The 23,030-nt window shown below is 44.8% G+C and overlaps 1 protein-coding gene across 1 annotated transcript in view; it reads right to left on the minus strand.

Moving 5' to 3' along the window:
• Positions 1-260: 260 nt before the first annotated feature.
• LOC121581306 (sickle tail protein homolog) overlaps positions 261-23,030 on the minus strand; it is a 66,924-nt gene continuing 44,154 nt past the window's right edge. The window contains exons 6-19 of the mRNA XM_041896842.1: positions 18,980-19,791; positions 18,275-18,402; positions 17,946-18,115; positions 16,906-17,090; positions 10,916-11,040; positions 10,502-10,649; positions 9,884-10,415; positions 9,359-9,650; positions 8,920-9,176; positions 7,888-8,061; positions 5,877-5,996; positions 2,995-4,656; positions 2,010-2,144; positions 261-1,300 (exon numbers count right to left, since the gene is read on the minus strand). Coding sequence (XP_041752776.1) covers positions 881-1,300; positions 2,010-2,144; positions 2,995-4,656; positions 5,877-5,996; positions 7,888-8,061; positions 8,920-9,176; positions 9,359-9,650; positions 9,884-10,415; positions 10,502-10,649; positions 10,916-11,040; positions 16,906-17,090; positions 17,946-18,115; positions 18,275-18,402; positions 18,980-19,791 — 5,160 coding nt within the window. The 3' untranslated portion in view covers positions 261-880. The remainder of the gene's footprint in view (positions 1,301-2,009; positions 2,145-2,994; positions 4,657-5,876; positions 5,997-7,887; positions 8,062-8,919; positions 9,177-9,358; positions 9,651-9,883; positions 10,416-10,501; positions 10,650-10,915; positions 11,041-16,905; positions 17,091-17,945; positions 18,116-18,274; positions 18,403-18,979; positions 19,792-23,030) is intronic.

Raw genomic sequence — 23,030 nt, forward strand, 5'->3', positions numbered from 1 at the left:
ACCTGGTGGCCAACTACAAGAAACGTCTGACCTCTGATTGCCAACAAGGGTTTTGCCACCAAGTACTAAGTCATGTTTTTCAGAGGGGTCAAATACTTATTTCCCTCATTAAAATGCAAATCAATTCATAACATTTTGACATGCGTTTTTCTGGATTTCTTTTTTGTTATTCTGTCTCTCGCTGTTCAAATAAACCTACCATTAAAATTATAGACTGATCATGTCTTTGTCAGTGGGCAAACGTACAAAATCAGCAGGGGATCAAATACTTTTTTCCCTCACTGTATCTATCCCCAAAATCATTTGATTTCTTTATATAATAAATTTTTATTTTCGATAAAATCTGTATATTAAGTGTCACTCAAATTCTTATAAAATATACATTATATTCAACACCATCAATTAAAACCACAGATTTCTCACATCAATAAAAATAAAATGCATTAGCATTAACTCTAGAATGTTTGCACCTTTTTGTGTAGATCATTTGTAAAGCAACATAGTTATCTTGTTAATATGGTTATCATCATACAAAAGCTGAGGCAGAAATAAAAAGGTCCCCTTGCTCAAAGGGAGTGTTGAATGAAAACCAGGTCAAGGTATTTTCTTTTTTTTTATGTGAACTCAAACTGATCATGATCAAAAACGTATGGAAGGGTTAGAGAGAAACAAGATTGCCCTGCAATTGTATTATGTTGCCATGAAAACGGTATTTCCCTCCACTATAATTTATATAGATATAAAAAGATCATGATATGTCCTTGGAGGGTTGAAGAAGCTGCTGGTGTGTGTATGGTTTTGCTGCTGTGTCCACATTGCATTTTGCGACCTGTGAAGCTGGGTATATGTGCAATGCGGTGGATACTCCTTACACCTTGACTCATGGCAGTCGGGGAGAGGAGGGAGGGGAGGAGGAGGTGGAGGACGTGGATGTGGGGGACAAAGAGGATGAGTTGGAAGAGGGGGGGTTGGAGGAGGAAGAGGAAGAGGAAGATGAGCAGTAAGAGAAAGGGCTGGGTCGGCTATTTTGGGTTTGCGACGAGAGGGAAAGATTTTGACGTCTGTTATTGAGAGAAGGGCTAGAAGGGATGAGATGACTCAGATTAAGAGACGGGATGAAAGACTTGTGTGAGGAGGACGGGAAGGATGAAGGTGATTTAATAGGGTTAGACACAGAGTTAGGACCCGGCAATGACGTGTTTTTTCCAGAGCTTTGACAAAAGGCTGGGATCTTAGAAGCAGGTAAAGCAAGGAAAGAATGGTTACTATCCCCACCAGCTTTCTTTGTACTTCTGATGGCCTGCGAAACAAAGATGGCGGGAGACATGGAATGTCAAGAAAGGCAAAAGAAGGGTTATTATACAAAGATAAATAAACATCATGTTACAAAGCAAACAGATGGCATTAAAATACACTAAAAATAGATGATTCATTGAAAATATAAACAACCACAGTAAAACGGATGAAGTCAGGAAATGATCTAAAGGGTTAATGATGCCCACTAATTCACCAATTCAATGCACTAACTCATCATGCACATGCAATATTTATGACATAAATATCATGCTACTCAGGGTGAGATAAAGAGGGTTAAAGAATATTTGGACAGCTGACAGAGGGTGAATTTAGTTTGAGAATAGGTTTATTTGAGTTGCTTTAGTCTAAGGTTAGAGAAGCGCATTTGTTTGCAAAATGAAAATGCTTAATTCAAGGAGATGTTCAAAAAGTGAAGTGAATATATCTTTGGCAATCTTCTATCCTTGTCTCCATCTCCAAGTGAATGAAAGTTTCATGGTGAGCATGCTCAAGGAGCATATAGAGGTCAAGAGGGTACAGATGGTAAGTCAAAAGGTCTTGAAGACATAGGAGAACAAGACAGAGAATGCATGGATTCAACAAACATCCTATAATTGTACAGTTTCCAATGCTTCACATAAACACACTTCTCTACATCATGAAAGTGGTTGCTCCAAAACTTCCTGACACAGGCCATCTTATAGTAAAACTACCTGTCGAAACTGCTTCTGACTGCCCTGGAGCTTCTGAGCTTTTCCTCCAGGTTTGTCAGCTGACCCGGCTGGTTGCAGCCAGGACTTTGCAGATGCAGAAAGTGACATCCGACTTGAAGGAGAGCCACTGGTATTCTGTAAATAATCAAACAGACGAAAAGAAACACAAAAATTATACTGTATATTAGGGACGGATTGTGAAAACACCTAAGAGCCGAAGCAACAACAAAGACAGACCTGTATACAAAGATAAGATGACAGCATGCTTACAGTAGGTTTGTGATTCCCAAACTGGGGTACAAGTAGGGTTAGCTCCAGGGCGTAGCCTGAGACATTATCTGTAATGGTGAATTTTGTGTTCACCTGTATTTTATTTTGCACTTATAGTTTCACTTACTGTTTGGACATTAATAGTAAAAGCTAATGAAGTTATTTTACTATCAGTTGAGGACAAATTGTAATTGATGGTTAATAACAAAACAAACAAGATGTATTTATGGCTGTGAGGTATGACAGAGATGTTCTTATAAAGTTATAATGTTATTGCCTTTCATATAGGTTTTGGGTATATGTAGGGAGCTGGTGGGTCAAGTTAGGGATACACAACTTTTCCAAGTTTGGGAACCACTGACCAACTTGCACCAACTCTGAGAGCAGAGCATGCACAACGGAACCACAAGTACTGTATAAAGCCAGTCATTTTAAAGCCTGTCACTTTGATCCAGACAAAATTAACTGTTCAAAGTCCACAAAAACACATCATAGCAACCCAGATCCCAAGGGACAACAATCATGTCAGCTGACACCACAAAGACCGCTTATAAGCAGAGGTAGATCCCAGTTGTATCCCCAGCAACACCTGAAAAACATGTTAATCTTTACTGGTTAGAGGGTGGGAATCTACAAGGGACCCAGCCACCAGCCCAGCCCTCAGAGGGACCCAGCCACCAGTGCAGTGTTAGGGGGAAGCAGCTTTAAGAGAGACCTGTTTCTTGGAGCTGCTCATGATGGACGGCCTGGGAAGTTGTGGAAGCTGTGGTTTGGACTTCTTACTCTGAGGCTTCAGGGACTTAGAGACCTGAGGAGGGGCAGGCCTCTTAGAGGGACTGCCCTCCCTCTCTCGTTTGAGTTTCACAGCGGATGGAGACTCTTCACAGGAGTCTATCTTAAGCGCAGAGGGGGTTATATTCTCCATGGTGATCTCTAGCTTTTCAATGGTCTCATCTAGACTGTTTATGGACTCGTAGGTGTTCTTACAGATCGCCTCTGTCCTGTGTTTAGAGTTTGACCGGGTGAGAGTGCTTGGTGACGTGACGTTTTTCACAGTGGTGAGGTGACTGGAGTCAGTTTGGGGTTTGCTGCTGCTGTTGCTCTCAAACCTCTTGGTCTCCTTCATGTGTCCGTCCCCCTCCTCCTCATCCTCATAGACCACCACCTGGAGCGTCTTCTTGCCTGTTTTGGTCCCAGTGCGAATCGCTTGGCTGATGGCCGCCAGCTTATTTTTGGGGAACTTGAATTTGAGCTTATTTTTGGTCTCTGGTTTGCTGCCTTTTGAAGACTCTGTTTTAGACTGTTCTGGCGATGAGCACTCTGATGTACTCATCTGTTGCGCAACCACAGCAGGAGTATTACTGTGACCGCTTGCAGTGTTTTCTGTCACTGCTGTCTTGTTTGCCTGTTGTAGATCAGTGTTAGGCTTTACCTGAGGTACATTCTTCTCTGCCTCCTCGTTCTCCTCCTTGATACTCTCCTGGTGCAGCATCACATCCAGCTCCTCCTCACACTCAAAGATGGTGGACATACGCTTGTAGGCCGACCAGATGTCCATGGGCTCGTCGAATATGATGATCACAGGCTTCCTGTCAAAGCCACAGTGCTCCTCCTGGCTGACGCTGGTGGTGGTGTCGTTCCCCACCTTGAAGGTCTGAACCTCGGACCCGTTGGTACTACTTACTATCTCCTGGTACTGCCTAGTGGACAGAGCCTGCACTTTGTTGCTGGTTATCATCATGAAGGAGATGTTCTCAGGGGGAGGAGAGCCCTCCTTGTCTGGGAGGTCAGGGCTCAGGCTGCTGCCCTCCTCTACATACCGTGGTGCTCTGCCTCTGGATGACCTCAATACTACCTGTTGGCTCTGGCTGTCATCCAGGCTCACGCTCTCTACTGGTGGAGGAGACACTGGACTACCTGAAGCCTCCTGAACTATACGAGTCACAGGCTGGATTACTGGTACTGGTGGAGATGATGATGATGATGGTATACTGTTAGTAGGAGGAGTGCTCCGTTCGGTAGGTACAAGTAAGTCCTTCTTCTCTGCAGGTATTGGAGGACACACAGGTTCAGCCACCTCCTTTTTCTGACTCTGAACAGGATCCTTCAGGTCATTCTCATCTACGAGGCTCTCCTCACTATCTTCTCCAACTGCTAACTTCTGTGTTTTAGGAGGACAATCTTGGCTCTCCACCATTGAGTTACATGATACTAGAGGTGACTCGTCTGCTGTTAGTAACTCTGGCTGCTGGGAGTCAAGCGTATTTGTGTTTGCCACCTGTGAGGTGGACACTGTTCCCTCTCTGCCTTCTGATTGGTCTGTTCTTCCCGATGGAGGCTTTTCATTGGATATCTGTTCCATAACATAATACATGACCTGGAAAAAAGGAGGGAAATATCTATTAACATAAAAATATACAGGTAACTGCCAAAATAATGTAAACACTTGCGTAAATTAGGAATACAACGTATATTGAAAGCAGGTGCTTCTACACATGTGTGGTCCCTGAGTTAATTAAGCAATTAAAACATCCCATCATGCTTAGGGTCAGTTGCCCATTATTTTGGCTATCATGCTAGAAGAAGAGATCTCAGTGACTTTAAAAGAGGGATCTCAAAGGAGCATAGAGGGTTTAAAGTGTGTGTGTGTGTGTGTCTGTCACCAGATCTCAACCCAATTGAACCCTTATGGGAGATTTTGGAGCATCGCCTGAGACAGAGTTTTCCACGGCCACCATCAACAAAACACCAAATGATGGAATTTCTCGTGGAAGAATTGTGTCGCATCCCTCCAATAGTTCCAGACACTTGTAGAATCTATGCCAAGGCGCATTGAAGCTGTTCTGGCCCAATGCTCGTGGTGGCCCAACGCCCCATTAAGACACCTGATGTTGGTGTTTCCTTTATTTTGGCAGTTACCTGTATACAGTATACTGTATTCAGACTGAGGAACATGGGTTATATGGGGATGAAAGACTTACCCTGGGACTCTTTGGAACAGTGTCAAATCTGTTAGCCATGACAGCTAAGAGAGCATGCTTAGAGAACTAAGGGAAATGGAGTCAAGCACAATGTGATAAGAGAACAAAATATCAGATGCAGATTCATTCACGAAGCCAGGCAAGAACACTGCACAGTGTGAATGATTAGTCCGTAATCTCAGAGTGGATGGGAATTGAAATTAATTGAAGATAATATCACACTTGGAAATCAAGAGACAACATTTTCCAAAACCAAGAGACACCATACATCTTTTATATGAGACATCAGCCAATTCTCTGAAAGGCAGAGATAACATGAAAGAGAGAAGAAAACACCATGAGAAGCACCAAACCTCCGGCCCCTAGGCCATTCCAGCAGCAATAGCTGAACACAGCACTGAGTGCCAGTCAGACCAGTGTTCAGAAGCACATTCAATCAAAAGCAAGCTTTAGATCCAAGCTTAGAACAGATTCAGAGGCTGATTAAGCTGTAAGCACAGACAGGCAGGTCCCAGATCAAATTAATGTTAGAGGCCTAGATAAGCAATGAGTGCAGGCCTCAGATCAGACCATAGGCACACCACACACAGGGGGTTAGTAATAGGGCATCTGTTACCTTAGGGTCTTTGGGTGAGAGGGGGAGCTCTGGCTCTATCTGTCTGACTTGGGATGCAGTGCTTGTGAGGTCTACAACGCACCTTGTGCCTACATCACTAAGAGTGCACTTCTGAAACACCTGAGGAGGTCAAAGTGCACTGATTAGATCACAGATTCCAGATCGCATGACAAGGGCTCTGTGGCTGTACAACAAAGGCTGAGTTAAATATCAGACTAACTGATGTTTTTGGCTGCACTTATTCTTGTTCACACAGACATTCCTCCATTGAACAACAGAAGGCAACATACAGCGTTGGTACCATGCTTCATGAGCTGAAATAAAAGATCCCAGGAATTTTCCATATGCACAAAAAGCTTATTTCTCTCAAATGTTGTGCACAAATTTCTTTACATCCCTGTTAGTGAGCATTTCTCCTTTGCTAAAATAATTCATCCAATTGACAGGTGTGGCATATCAAGAAGCTGATTAAACAGCATGATCATTACACAGGTGCACATTGTGCTGGGGACAATAAAAGGCCACTTTAAAATGTGCAGTATTGTCAAACAACACAATGCCACAGATATGTCAAATCTTGAGGGAGTGTGCATTTGGAATGCTGACTGCAGGAATGTCCACCAGAGCTTTGCCAGAGAATGTAATCTTAATTTCTCTACCATTTTAGACAATTTGGCAGTACGTCCAACAGGCCTCACAACCACAGACCACGTGTAACCACGACAGCCCAGCACTTCCACATCCGGCTTCTTCACCTGCGGGATTGTCGCCAACCCGGACAGCTGATGAAACTGTGGGTTTGCACAACCGAAGAATTTCTGCATAAACTGTCAGAAACCGTCTCAGGGAAGCTCATCTGTGTGCTCGTCGTCCTCACCAGGGTCTTGACCTGACTGCAGTTCGGCGTCGTAGCCGACTTCAATGGGCAAATGCTCAACTTCAATGGCCATTGGCACGCTGGAGCAGTGTGCTCTTCATGGATGAATTGCGGTTTCAACTGTACCTGGCAGATGGCTGACATCGTGTATGGCGTCGTGTGGACGAGCGGTTTGCTGATGTCAATGTTGTGAACAGAGTGCCTCATGGTGGCAGTGGGGTTATGGTATGGGTAGGCATAAGCTACGGACACGAACACAATTGCATTTTATCGATGGCAATTTGAATGCACAGAGATACATTGATGAGATCCTGAGGCCCATTGTCGTGCCATTCATCCGCCGTCATCACTTCATGTTTCAGCATGATAATGCACAGCCCCATGTGGCAAGGATCTGTACACAATTCCTGGAAGCTGAAAATGTCACCGTTCTTCCATGGCCTGCATACTCACCAGACATGTCACCCATTGAGCATGTTTGGGATGCTCTGGATTGACGTGTACGACAGCGTGTTCTAGTTCCAGCCAATATCCAGCAACTTCGCACAGCCATTGAAGAGCAGTGGGACAACATTCCACAGGCCACAATCAACAGCCTGATCTACTCTATGCAAAGATGTGTCGCTCTGCATGAGGTATCTGTGAGCAACAGATGCATATCTGTATTCCCAGTCATGTGAAATCCATAGGTCAGGGCCTAATGAATTTATTTCAATTGACTGATTTCCTTATATGAACTGTAACTCAGTAAAATCTTTGACATTTTTGCATGTTGCATTTATATTTTTGTTCAGTGTAGTAATGCATGTACACTAGTGTTAATGTTTATGTTAAAAAGGTCCAAAATTGACAAATGCTTTGTACATACACTATATATTCAAAAGTATGTGGACACCCCTTCAAATTAGTGGATTTGGCTATTTCAGCCATCCCCATTTCTGACAGGTGTATAAAACCGAGCACACCGCCATGCAATCTCCATAGACAAACATTGGCAGTAGAACGGCCCGTACGTCATAGGATGCCACCTTTCCAACAAGTCAGCTTGTCAAATTTTGTTCGACGAGCAGGTGTCCACATACTTTTGGTCATGTAGTGTATTTGTGGTACGTATCTGACAGAGTGTTTATTTACCTGTAGTTCCTTCATGAATTTGTCCTCCTCTTCATCCTCTTCTTCTTCATCCTCCTCTTCCTCTGGCTCAGCTGAGGCTGTGATAAAATATGTGGTTTCGGGCTTGGGCTTGACCTCTGGGGGCTGTCTGGTGGGTTTGGGACTGGGTTGAAGGAACACCTCCTCTTCATCGTCCTGAAGGGGATAGTAAAACACTGACTTGGACATTGGAAAACTTGACACAGCAAAACTGGCTTGGATAAATGTACACTCTATCCCCCACTAGGTAATGTGTGCATAGTCTGCAAACATTATTATTTATTTTTATTTTTTACTTTTATTTAACTAGGCAAGTCAGTTAAGAACAAATTCTTATTTACAATGACTGCCTACACCGGCCAAACCCGGACCAATTGTGCGCCGCCCTATGGGACTCCCAATCACGGCCGGTTGTGATACAGGCTGGAATCGAACCAGGGGGTCTGTAGTGACGCCTCAAGCACTGAGATGTGGTGCCTTAGACCACTGCGCCACTCGGGAGCCTAAATACTAAATGCATACATGACCTCTACAACCACTGTGATTATTATTTGACCCTGCTGGTCATCTATGAACATTTGAACATCTTGGAGAAACATCTGGCCTTAATGGCCATGTACTGTTATAATCTCCACCCGGCACAGCCAGAAGGGGATTGGGCACCCCTCAGAGCCTGGTTCCTCTCTAGGTTTCTTCCTAGGTTTCTGCCTTTCTAGGGAGTTTTTCCTAGCCACTGTGCTTCTACATCTGCATTGCTTGCTGTTTGGGGTTTTAGGCTGGGTTTCTGTATAGCACTTTGTGACATCTGCTGATGTAAAAAGGGCTTTATAAATACATTTGATTGATTGATTGAGTAAAGATTCCATTTGACTTGCAGTGTTACAAATATTATGTACATGCATGTTGGGTCACATGTTGAATGCTTATTTCTAGATACTGAGGTTATCCTTTTGAAGACAAATGTCTGGGAATGCTGCTTGACTAGGGAAACTGCCAAACAAATGAGTCACACACCTGTGTGGTGGCGGCTTCCTTCCTGGTAGTAAAAACGACTTCTCCAGACCTCCCTGTGGTCAGCCCTGGGCTTGATGGTGAGGTGAAGAACCTCCGTGGTGGGGGCGGTGGAGGGGACTTCCCTGCTTTCTCTGGGCTGTTCCTCATCTCTCTCTCCACACTGGGCCTGCGAGGCTTCTCAACTATAGGCCTGTGTGGTCGTTCAGGGCTGCCCTGTATAGTCATCTCAGCAGCCGCATTAGCTGGCTGAGTGGGTTCTGTCAGATGACGACACACATACACAGACAATGTACTGTATACTGTATACAATGTACTGTGCTTTACAAAACGTAAATAAAAAATGATACTAATCCTAAACTGAACCCAAATAAAACATAACACATTTCCTTCCATAGTTTCCAACAATTTAATGGATCTATTAACTTCCATAGTTTCTTACCTGGAAGAGATGCCTCAGTAGGTTGAGGGACATCCACCTTATCTGGCAGTGGAGTGTTGAGTGGCATCTTTGGGTCTGGGAGGGTCTGGGGGAGAGATGGCTGGTCTGCAGCTAGGGGTGGATTGGGAGACTGAGAATCCCTCCTCCCCGTCTCGATCAACTCCAGGTCGGGGATGGCCCTCATCAGGCTGGCCTGGGCCTCCTGGAGAATCTGCTCAAACTCACTCCCAGCAGAGGTGGCTGATCTCTGTGGTGGCCTCCCCTCCTCCAGGTCACCCTCTCTCTCTGCAGTCTGTGGGGTGAGAGAGAGAGAGGCCCAGACATCTCAATTCATACAGATCGGAAATTGGACGCCTTTACTGAGATTACAGAAGCCTATGCTTAATCAGTTATACTATGCTCTATGATTATATTACACAGTAAGTAACAGACCCCTGAGGTTTATAGATACACTCCAGCTCAACCCAAGACACCTTGTCTCTTTATTATATAATCGCTGAGATTATATTTCAGACGGATGACTACCTCGATGTCCATGACTCTGTTTTTGATGCTGCCCCTGTTGGTTTGGTTGTCTTCTGAGCCAGGTGGTTGTGTGGTGGTCTCAATGCTGCTGGCCGTGGGGGCTGGTCCATCTCCGCACCAGGGGATCACTCTCTTCTGCAGGGCTGGGCTGTTCTCCCGGCTGCAGGGACTGACCTTGGCCACGGTGGGGGAGTCTCGGCCATGGGTAGGGGTCAGCGGGGGGCTGGGGTGGTGGTGGTGCGGCAGGGCCGCTGAGTGCTGACACGGCTGCATGTTGACGGGAGAGCTCTTCACACGGTGGATGGCGACAGGAGAGGTGGGGGCCATGTCTTGCCTGCCTGCGGGGTTCTGGCCCTGGAGCTGGGGTAGGGGCGGTCTGACAGAGGACCTGGGCTGGGGTTTGGGGGACTCCACGGTGAGGAGATTCTTCAGTGGGGGATCAGACTGGGCAATGGCAGGCTCTACAGTCCCCTCTATGGCTGCTTTGGCTGCTCCAGGCTCGTGATCGTGATGATGATTCTCTGTGACACATCTGAAGGGAATGCAACATGACTTTATTCGATTACTCAGATCATCAATCATCCTCTTACCTGGAGGATATACAGGGGCAGCATGTACCTTCTGAGACCGCTGAGAGCCTCTGTCAGGGCTTTGACCCTCTTAAGCATGCTGTCCATCTTGTGAGGCTCCTCCTTCAGAAAGCGCACCGCCTCTACCTCCCCACGCAGAACTGTCCGCATCTTCCCCTGCAGGCTGGGGAACTCACCTGACGAAGGGAGGGAGGGAGAGGGGGAGGGAGGAGGTAGTCAGGCCATAAATCCAAATGTTGTCACACATTCAATGAGGCGTCAGCTAACCCTTACCTTAAAACATTACATAACTGTCTGTGAATAACTATTGGATTTGATTAATGCTGCTACTGTAGCTGTGGAATACCTCCTGCTATCGGTAACTCTGAATCGCTTGCACAACATCTTCTACCTGTGGTCAGTGATGTGCTAACCTCTAACTGCAGCCCCAGACAGTGCTCACCTTTAAGCCCAGCCAAGGCCTCTCCCACCCTCCTGAGGTTGACAGCTCCCTCCTCCACGTCCCTAAGGGTGACTGACAGCTGACCTGGGCCAGAGGTCAGACGGTCCACATACTCCTCTACCTCCCTGAGAGACACAGGTTAGGTTACACATCAGGCCATTACATTACAGTAAAACCAATGGTCATGCTTGGAATGACAAGGAAAGACATTGGAGATTGGCCCTATGTTATGATTGTGCTCACTGCTCAACTAATACAGCGAGGGAAAAAAGTATTTGATCCCCTGCTGATTTTGTACGTTTGCCCACTGACAAAGAAATTATCAGTCTATAATTTTAATGGTAGGTTTATCTGAACAGTGAGAGACAGAATAACAACAAAATAATCCAGAAAAAACGTCAGCCTCGAAACCTTAATGACTTGGAAAAGATCTGCAAAGAGGAGTGGAACAAAATCCCTCCTGAGATGTGTGCAAACCTGGTGGCCAACTACAAGAAACGTCTGACCTCTGTGAGTGCCAACAAGGGTTTTGCCACCAAGTACTAAGTCATGTCTTGCAGAGGGGTCAAATACTTATTTCCCTCATTAAAATGCAAATCAATTTATAACATTTTTGACATGCGTTTTTCTGGATTTTGTTGTTGTTATTCTGTCTCTAACTGTTCAAATAAACCTACCATTAAAATTATAGACTGATCATGTATTTGTCAGTGGGAAAACTTCTCATAGCCACTGTAGTTTTTGCATGACAATTTCAACTAATGTAATAACCAGCAATAGACAAGATGGCAGCAAACGTTGAGTTCAAGACATACAACTGATTTTCAAAATGTTGCAGTATAATGTTATAGACAAGATCATGTTTAAAAACCTAAGCTTCCCATTACCCTTCTATCCAGTTTTAAGCTAGCCCTGATGTTATATCAGGAGGAGAGTTCAAACTTAAAGACACACTATTGCTGACAGAGTAGAAACCTGTTTGACTTCCTCAGTCAGAAGCTGTTTGTTGACAACAGTCTGACAAGAGCAGTCTCGGTGTCAGCTGCTGCAATCAAATTACTCCACAGAAAAGAACACTCAAAACAGGTGTTTAACAGCCAGATGCAGAACAATGGCCATGACCAATGTAAAAGTATTTTAGTCAATTCATTTCCTGATGAAATGGTTAAGATGAATATAAAAGGACCATAACGGTTGGATTCTTTTGAAGGATAATGTTTCATCCAAAGTCACAAAGCAAGTACATGCATGTCTGGACCTACAAGGGACTCACTATCCATAAGATCTATGGTAAGCGTGAGAAAGTGTGGTAAATAGATGTTTCCCAATATCTGTTTTCCCACCCAAACAGTTCTCACAAGATTACATAACAGCTATAAACAGTAGAGTGAGGGAAAAAGTATTTGATCCCCTGCTGATTTTGTACATTTGCCCACTGACAAAGACATGATCAGTTCATAATTTTAATGGTAGGTTTATTTGAACAGTGAGAGACAGAATAACAACAACAAAATCCAGAAAAACGCATGTCAAAAATGTTATAAATTGATTTGCATTTTAATGAGGGAAATAAGTATTTGACCCCCTCTCAATCAGAAAGATTTCTGGCTCCCAGGTGTCTTTCATACAGGTAACGAGCTGAGATTAGGAGCACACTCTTAAAGGGAGTGCTCCTAATCTCAGTTTGTTACCTGTATAAAAAGACACTTGTCCACAGAAGCAATCAATCAATCAGATTCCGAACTCTCCACCATGGCCAAGACATAAGAGCTCTCCAAGGATGTCAGGGACAAGCTTGTAGACCTACACAAGGCTGGAATGGGCTACAAGACCATCGCCAAGCAGCTTGGTGAGAAGGTGACAACAGTTGGTGCGATTATTCGCAAATGGAAGAAACACAAAAGAACTGTCAATCTCCCTCGGCCTGGGGCTCCATGCAAGATCTCACCTCGTGGAGTTGCAAAGATCATGAGAACGGTGAGGAATCAGCCCAGAACTACACGTGAGGATCTTGTCAATGATCTCAAGGCAGCTGGGACCATAGTCACCAAGAAAATAATTGGTAACACACTACGCCGTGAAGGACTGAAATCCTGCAGCGCCCGCAAGGTCCCCCTGCTCAAGAAAGCATATATACAGGGCCGTCTGAAGTTTGCCAATGAACATCTGAATGATTCAGAGGAGAACTGGGTGAAAGTGTTGTGGTCAGATGAGACCAAAATCGAGCTCTTTGGCATCAACTCAACTCGCCGTGTTTGGAGGAGGAGGAATGCTGCCTATGACCCCAAGAACACCATCCCCACATCCTCTGCTCTTGTCCTTCTAGACCCGTCTGCTGCCTTTGATACTGTGAACCATCAGATCCTCCTCTCCACCCTCTCCGAGCTGGGCATCTCCGGCGCGGCTCACTCCTGGATTGCGTCCTACCTGACCGGTCGCTCCTACCAAGTGGCGTGGCGAGAAGCTGTCTCCGCACCACGTGCTCTCACCACTGGTGTCCCCCAGGGCTCAGTTCTAGGCCCTCTCCTTTTCTCCCTATACACCAAGTCACTTGGCTCTGTCATATCCTCACATGGCCTCTCCTATCATTGCTACGCTGACGATACACAACTAATCTTCTCCTTTCCCCCTTCTGATAACCAGGTCGCGAATCGCATCTCTGCATGTCTGGCAGACATATCAGTATGGATGACGGATCACCACCTCAAGCTGAACCCTGGCAAGACGGAGCTGCTCTTCCTCCCGGGGAAGGACTGCCCGTTCCATGATCTCGCCATCACGGTTGACAACTCCGTTGTGTCCTCCTCCCAGAGTGCGAAGAGCCTTGGCGTGACCCTGGACAACACCCTGTCGTTCTCCGCTAACATCAAGGCGGTGACCCGCTCCTGCAGGTTCATGCTCTACAACATTCGGAGAGTACGACCCTGCCTTACACAGGAAGCGGCACAGGTCCTAATCCAGGCATCTCCCGTCTGGATTACTGCAACTCGCTGTTGGCTGGCCTCCCTGCCTGTGCCATTAAACCCCTACAACTCATCCAGAACGCCGCAGCCCGTCTGGTGTTCAACCTTCCCAAGTTCTCTCACGTCACCCCCCTCCTCTGCACACTCCACTGGCTTCCAGTTGAAGCTCGCATCCATTACAAGACCATGGTGCTTGCCTATGGAGCAGTGAGGGGAACGGCACCTCTGTACCTTCGGGCTCTGATCAGTCCCTACACCCAAACGAGGGCATTGCGTTCATCCACCTCTGGCCTGCTGGCTCCCCTTCCTCTGCGGAAGCATAGTTCCCGCTCAGCCCAGTCAAAACTGTTCGCTGCTCTGGCACCCCAATGGTGGAACAAGCTCCCTCACGACGCCAGGACAGCGGAGTCACTCACCACCTTCCGGAGACATTTGAAACCCCACCTCTTTAAGGAATACCTGGGATAGGATAAACTGGTTGGATTATTTTGAAGGGACAATGTTTCATCCAAAGTCACAAAGCAAGTACATGCATGTCTGGACCACTATCCAATATCTGTTTTCCCACCCAAAAAGTTCTCTCAAGATTACATAACAGCTATAAACAGTAGAGTGAGGGAAAAAAGTATTTGATCCCCTGCTGATTTTGTACGTTTGCCCACTGACAAAGACATGATCAGTCTATAATTTTAATGGTAGGTTTATTTGAACAGTGAGAGACAGAATAACAACATCAAAATCCAGAAAACGCATGTCAAAAATGTTATAAATTGATTTGCATTTTAATTAGGGAAATAAGTATTTGACCCCTCTGCAAAACATGACTTAGTACTTGGTGGCAAAACCCTTGTTGGCAATCACAGAGGTCAGACGTTTCTTGTAGTTGGCCACCAGGTTTGCACACATCTCAGGAATTTTGTCCCACTCCTGTTTGCAGATCTTCTCCAAGTCATTAAGATTTCGAGGTTGACAACTCTAACCTTCAGCTCCCTCCACAGATTTTCTATGGGATTAAGGTCTGGAGACTGGCTAGGCCACTACAGGACCTTAATGTGCTTCTTCTTGAGCCACTCCTTTGTTGCCTTGGCCGTGTGTTTTGGGTCATTGTCATGCAGGAATACCCATCCACGACCCATTTTCAATGCCCTGGCTGAGGGAAGGAGGTTCTCACCCAAGATCTGACAGTACATGGCCCCGTCCATCATCCCTTTGATGCGGTGAAGTTGTCCTGTCCCCTTAGCAGAAAAACACCCCCAAAGCATAATGTTTCCACCTCCATGGTTGACGGTGGGGATGGTGTTCTTGGGGTCATAGGCAGCATTCCTCCTCCTCCAAACACGGCGAGTTGAGTTGATGCCAAAGAGCTCGATTTTGGTCTCATCTGACCACAACACTTTCACCCAGTTCTCCTCTGAATTTTTCAGATGTTCATTGGCAAATTTCAGACGGCCCTGTATATGTGCTTTCTTGAGCAGGGGGACCTTGCGGGCGCTGCTGGATTTCAGTCCTTCACGGCGTAGTGTGTTACCAATTATTTTCTTGGTGACTATGGTCCCAGCTGCCTTGAGATCATTGACAAGATCTTCACGTGTAGTTCTGGGCTGATTCCTCACCGTTCTCATGATCATTGCAACTCCACAAGATGAAAATCTTGCATGGAGCCCCAGGCAGAGGGAGATTGACAGTTCTTTTGTGTTTCTTCCATTTGCGAATAATCGCACCAACTGTTGTCACCTTCTCACCAAACTGCTTGGCTATGGTCTTGTAGCCCATTCCAGCCTTGTGTAGGTCTACAATCTTGTCCCTGACATCCTTGGAGAGCTCTTTGGTCTTGGCCATAGTGGAGAGTTTGGAATCTGATTGATTGATCGCTTCTGTGGACAGGTGTCTTTTATACAGGTAACAAACTGAGATTAGGAGCACTCCCTTTAAGAGTGTGCTCCTAATCTCAGCTCGTTACCTGTATAAAAGACACCTGGGAGCCAGAAATCTTTCTGATTGAGAGGGGGTCAAATACTTATTTCCCTCATTAAAATGCAAATCAATTTATAACATTTTTGACGTGTTTTTCTGGATTTTTTTGTTGTTATTCTGTCTCTCACTGTTCAAATAAACCTACCATTAAAATTATAGACTGATCATTTCTTTGTCAGTGGGCAAACATACAAAATCAGCAGGGGATCAAATACTTTTTTTCCCTCACTGTATATATACACATATTTTCTAACCCCCCCAGTGAGCCTATTTCCAAGATTAATTTGGCCCAATGAGCTGACAATAGTAAAGTAAGACATTTGCTTTGACTCCATTACATTTCTCTCCTATCACAGTATATAACACAGTCCCCATAGATCACACACTAAACAGCCTCATTAGCATATTTAAACATTGTGCAACATTACTATCCATTTTTGGCAGAACGCCAATGACTCATTCCATAGCTGGGATACTGTATGTACCACATACTGGTCAGAGGAGGCTGGTGGGAGGAGCTACAGGAGGATGACTCATTGTTGCGTAACATTTAATATATCACTGGAATCTGTTCCGATTGCATAATCCCAGTTGATTAATTAATCCCACTTTAGCTGAACCTAATTGCGTAATTATATTACTTCACATTCCAACATGAGATCACGCAGTTAGTTCACGCAGTTAGTTTCAGCAGCTGCAGTTTAGGCACATAAAAAAACTAATATGGCATCTGGAGCGGATTGCTATCGTCTGATTACTGTTTATTGTTTAAATTGTGAATGTTGAAAGGCTACCATAGCACATCGAATTAGAATTCTAATCCGATGCCTTAAGATCATAATACTTAATTAAGTATGCAAGTAAACAATTCATTGGACTGTGTATACCATGTGTATCCTAATAACCTGAAACTAAGATCATATTCTTTACTATTATTTGACAAGCACCAATGAGTGTACAAAAGTAAAATAGGCAAAAGAAAGTCAATGCCCTCATTAAACATCTATCCTGTCAATCAGTTTGTGGGTCTCTACAATACTTCCAAACCCTTACCTGAGCTGGGCCAGTACTCTCTCCTCCATTGCCAGGTACTTGTGTCTCTCCTCATCCACTGTGGTCCTCTGTCTCTGGGCAGGCTCTGTCTCATGCTGCTGTCTCTGTAGGGTCTCAGACATCACCCCAGCCAGCTCCTGCTCCGCTCTCTTCAGTATCACCCTCACACTGTCCTGATTCTGCATCTGTGGATGGATCATCACACACACTGGTCTCAGGACTCTCGTTGGTATTACAAACAGTCTATCTAATGGCTAATATACAGCTATGTGATGGATGAATGTGATGAATGTAATGGCTGAATTCGTTTTTTGGAGGACGACATAAAAACCTAATTAAGATATACTGTATATATGCATATTTGGATGATCGTGATGTGTGCCTTGAGTACCCAAAGCTGTTGATCACATACAACCACACACCTCATAAAAATATACTGTGTACGTGTACAGGTAACTGACAAAATAATGGAAACACTTGAGTACACGAGGGATAGAAAGTATATTGAAAGCAGGTTCTTCCAAACAGGTGTGGTTCCTGAGATAATTAAGCAATTAACATCCCATCATGCTTAGGGTCATGTATACAAATGCTGGGCAGGCCATTATTTTGGCTACCATGGCTATGCCCCCATAGGATGACAAGGCCCCCATCCACAGGGCACCAGTGGTCACTGAATGGTTTGATGAGCATGAAAATGATGTTAACCATATGCCACGGGGCTCTAAGTCACTAGATTTCAAACCAACTGAACACTTATGGGAGATTCTGGAGTGGCGCCTGAGACAGCGATTTCCACCACCATCAACAAAATACCAAATTATGGTGGAAAAATTGAATAATGGTGTCAAATCCCTCCAATAAAGTTCCAGACACTTGTAGAATCTATGCCAAGGTGCATTGAAGTTGTTCTTGCTCGTGGTGGCCCAACGCCCTATCAAGGCACTTTATTTTGGCGTTTCCTTTATTTTGGCAGAGTTACCTGTTCATTGTATCTATGCAGATAACGGATGAATGTAATGAGCAGGTGGCTTGACTACCTGTAGCTGTCTGAGTTGGTGCAGCTGCTGTCGGAGATCAGTGACATTCCTCCTGACCGTGGTCAGTGTGACCTGCAGGGTGGGGTCAGGGGGAGGGGCCTGAGAGACTCGAGCACAGGAGGCATCTGCCAGGAGGGCAGGGCTTCTGGCTGCAGGAACTGGTGACACTCCTACACATCAGATCAGTTAGACACAACTCTATGAGTTACTGTAATGTGGGATAAAATAGGGCAGATACAACATAACTTTCAATATCCATGTATGGAACCATCAAAAACTAATACAAATTTGACTTTGTACCACTAATACAGTTGTGTAATAACAGTTACCTGCACTGTTGTTTACATGGAAAGGAGAAGCAGTCCTTCCATCTCTCTCAGCTGGCCCAATAGCAAGTGCATGCTGAACAAGGCCAGCAAGACTGGCGATCTGTTGTTCCATGGCCTTCATTCGCTCACTGCAAAAAACAATACGTTTGGCCCAAAACAATAATGTGCTATGGAGTCCACAATACTGTGCTATATAGTTCATAATACTGTGCTATGTAGTTCATAATACTGTGTTACTGTGCTATATAGTTCATAATACTGTGCTATGTAGTTCATAATACTGTGCTATGTAGTTTACAATACAGCGCTATTTACTTCACAATACTGTGCTATGTAGTTCATAATACTGTGCTGTGTAGTTCACAATACAGCACTATGTAATTCATAATACTGTGCCATGTAGTTCACAATACAGTGCTATGTAGTGTATAACAATATTGTGTTATGTAGTACTGTGGTATGTAGTTCATTACATTTACATTTGAGTCATTTAGCAGACACTCTCATCCAGAGCGATTTACAGTTAGTGAGTGCATACATTTTTCATACTGGCCCCCCGTGGGAAACGAACCCACAACCCTGGTGTTGCAAGTGCCATGCTCTACCAACTGAGCTACAGGGGACCCAAAATAAAACCCAAAATTCAAAATTCAAGTGGTAGTTAGCCTCAGACTGCCCAGCCTTGCTCTCTGTTATTTGTCTCACCTGGTCTGAGGGTCATTGGGGGTGAGGTGACCCTGCAACAATTTGTCCCCATGGTGCCCTGGGGGGAACTCCAGGAACACAGGAGAGGAGGACACAGAGGACACACTAGCCCTGGTCCTGTTCACCACCTCCACAGTATTACCATTACTCTCCCTCCGCAGGGACCGGCGAATAGGAGACCCTCTCTCCGGGGCCACAGGGCCGTGGTTGTCAATCCTCCTGACCTCATTCACTCTTAGAGGGGAAGGTGGTGGGGTTTTGGTGCCGAACGGCGGTAGTCCCTGGCTTTCCCCGTACCTCCGGGACTTCTGCCTGTAGAGGGAGTGCTGCTGCTCCGGGTTCTCTGTATAGGAGGCTGTGGACTTGACCGAGGCCCGGTGGAGGCTACCACCACCCATGTCGACCACGTCCCCCATGTGGCTGCTCCCCTGTGAGGAGGCGATACTCAGCCGGCCCTCCTGGACAGCGTAGGGGTCAGTGACGTTGACATACAGCTTGTCGGCACGCACCAGCGCCATACTCTTACTGCTCAGGTCCTCATCAGGTTTGACGTCTCTTCTCTCCAGGATGGCACTGGGGCAGGGGGTAACGGACCTGCTGGGTGGCCCGCAGGACATGCCGGCCCTGGGGAGGGTGGCACTGCCTGGCACCCCTCCCCCAGCCCGGTGGCCATAGGGGATCCTGGAGGGGGAGGAGGGCATGGAGCGGACCGTGGGGGGAGACATGGACCCCTGAATGGCGTGGACAGGACTGCGGGTGGATTGTAAAGTGTGGACAGGGCTATGACTTCCATACCGTATCTCCCTTGGTATCTGTAGACAGGAGGAAATTCAGAGAACATATAGTCTTAAAGTCAAAGGAAAGAGACTAGAAAATAATGCTAATACAAAACTTAATGAGCTATGCAGAGAGACTCTCAGTTATTAGGTTAGCGGTGTCTGTGTCCTCAACATTAAATCTATAAAAACATATTCTGTTGTCCCTGACTGTCATACATGTCAAAATATTGCTTTCAAAATGTCCAATTGTAGACAGAATAAGCATCTGTTTTGACAAAGGCCATACACAAAGTCTGATAGAAACAGAGAGGAAAACCACATCCACAAAGGTTGAATGGTACCACAGCTAAACAACACTGTCTTTGCTGCACGGTCATGCCTCACCATGCAGAGTGCAGACACAGAGCGTTTGTTGTGTTGACTATGTGTGCAGGACAAGATCAATATGCAGTATGAGTAACTCCCAACATTACCATTGCATTGACACATAATTCTCCCTGATCTGCATCTTTGTCTGTATTCACTTTAGAACCTTTTCACAACAACAATCCAAAAGATTGTTTACATCATACTGTCACATAAAATTGACTTGACACGATTCTGTGAAACAGTCCATTAATCAAGCAGTTTGTTGATGTGTAAAACAGACCTTTTTTACAAGGAGCAAGTGTGTGCCAAAGTTGAAAAATGTAAAAGCACACAAAGAAATGTAGGTAACAAGCTGTTTTCTTTGTAGTAATGGTGCAAGCATGACAATCATGAATCTGCGCTCAGTGTCTTCTCCTTGGCTCTCAGGGGCTGCGGTACAGTGAAGTAATCACTGCAACAATTATCATCTGGGTGATTTCTTTATAAAAATTCCAGGTTGCACAGCTATTATATGCCAGTAAAATGGTTGCACTGTAGAGCCCTGTGCATATCACTGTACTGCAGCTAATCTAAGCAAATGTAGGCTAATAATTGAGGAAGATACTTTTTTTTAAACTATTAGAAAAAAGGGTTTCAAAAGGGTTCTTCGGGTGTCCCAATAGGATAATTTTTTTTGGTTCCAGGTAGAACCCTTTTTGGTTCCAGGGAGAACTCTTTTGGGTTCCATGTATATAGAACCCTCTGTGGAAAGGGTTCTACCTGGAACCAAAAGGGTTCTACCTGGAACCAAAAATGGTTATTCAAAGGGTTCTCCTATGAGGACAGCCGAAAAACCTTTTTAGGTTCTAGATAGCACCTTTTTTTCTAAGAGTGTACATACACTTCAGATCATGTACTGTAGCAAATCTAAGCAAAAGTACAGTAGCCTAATAGTTGACTGTATTTTCAAGAATATACTTCTTATAGTACTCATACTCTTCCTAGTCTTCGTGCTAAATGCTTTACCTTCAGCAGTTCAGCAGATTTGAACATACCCCACGGGGGGCCAGTATAAAAAAAATATATATATGTATTCACTAACTGTAAGTCGCTCTGGATAAGAGCGTCTGCTAAATGACTAAAATGTAAATGTAAAAAAATGATAAGAGAGTTCTAGAACGGTTGCATGATGCAAGAGGGGAGTGGGCGAACTTGGCTTTCTGATTTTTCATAGGGATTGTTTATTCACTCTTCATAAGGTGGCGTGTCATAACAGATATAACTGCAATTTGAATATTCTAGTATTAACCCTAGAGTCAAACAGGTGACCTAATTCACAACGACTGTGAATAAAGTGAAATAGAGTATTAAACCGACTGTATTTTTTATGCAAATAAGAGAGCAGCTCGTTCATACACAACAAGCCATCTGCTATGTTTGCTATAGTTATAGTATTTTGTGCATAATTCTAGCAGAATTATCTTCATGGCCTTTTGAGCTTAACATTGATACCACAATATTTCCACAACAAAGCAGACATACGTAGACATTTAACATACAGTCTTAGAACAAAGGGTTCCAAATGGGTTCTTCGACTGTCCCCATAGGATAACCGTTTTTGGTTCCAGGTAGAACTCTTTTGGGTTCTATGTAGAACCCTCTGTGGAAAGGGTTCTACATGGAACTCAAAAGGGTTCTACCTGGAACCAAAAGGGTTCTACCTGGAACTAAAAAGGGTTCTTCAAAGTGTTCTCCTATGGGGACAGCCGAAAAACCCTTTTAGGTTCTAGATAGCACCTTTTTTTCTAAGACTGTAGGCCTGCTACAATGGAAATATTTTGTATCTTGTTTTCCCCCATTAACCTTTTCTCAACCTGTGAAAAAACAACAGGAGTGCCTCAAACAGGAAATATTTTTAGAGCATGGCATTATCAATGTTCTCTGCTCATACCCCAAAACACATGGCGAAACTCCATCTATGGAACAACATGCTGGGCTGACCACCAGTGGGTACAGTAATAAACTTAAACAAAGCCAAATTTTCATGCTGCGATGCATTCCAGACCAGTGCAAAAATGGTATCATCCTTCATCCACGGGCCTAATGGACTCTGTCTATTAGTGCATCTGAAGTGATCGCTCAGTGGAGAGGAAGATCTGCACTACTACTAACCTCACATAAATACTCTGATCTTACAGTGAGGTGAGTCTGATTTAAGGTGCGGGTTAAATCAAGTAGATCGGAGGATCAATCTGCGGATGGTCAGGCAGGCTCTTCCTCTGGTGTTGCAACACAAGGTTCGACACGGTACGTCTATCCGTCAATCTAACAGGACGCTCTGGTTTCCAGAGCAACAGGACCTCGGATCCCTAGGCATTACTTCTCCTCAGACCACAACACAATGGGCTGAGAACAACACCCACCGAAGGAATTTGAGCTCTTTCCCAGTAGGATTACATGCCTCACAATCCCTCATGGCACCCTGGCTCTGTGATAAAGCTGATAGCTGGAAAAGAGACACTCATCTCAAGCCTCTACGGCCCCATCCAGTGCCCAGTCCCTGACAGCTGCTGAGAAATATGATGCAAACATGCCAGTGTGTAAGGCAGCAGGATATGAACAACACAGGCTGCTACAGTCATTACACTTTGTCAGACATATCCAAACACAGCTTTATATATGGACTATGTCACTATATTGTAGACAGCCACTATCTGGAGAAAGAAACAAGATACAATATCATATGACTTTCAACAGTTTGTTGAGACACATCTTAAGTGGCTACGGTATTACTGTCCTCTGGCTTTCTTTCTATATGACATGAACTAACTCAGTGGCGGTCAATAATATCCTAACGTAACTATTTCATAGACAGTTTGTTGCTGTAATAGAAGTACAGAAGATTTCACTGTAAATACTTGTCA

Source organism: Coregonus clupeaformis, chromosome 14 (genome assembly GCF_020615455.1).
Source record: "Coregonus clupeaformis isolate EN_2021a chromosome 14, ASM2061545v1, whole genome shotgun sequence".
NCBI classification, from domain to species: Eukaryota; Metazoa; Chordata; class Actinopteri; order Salmoniformes; family Salmonidae; genus Coregonus; species Coregonus clupeaformis.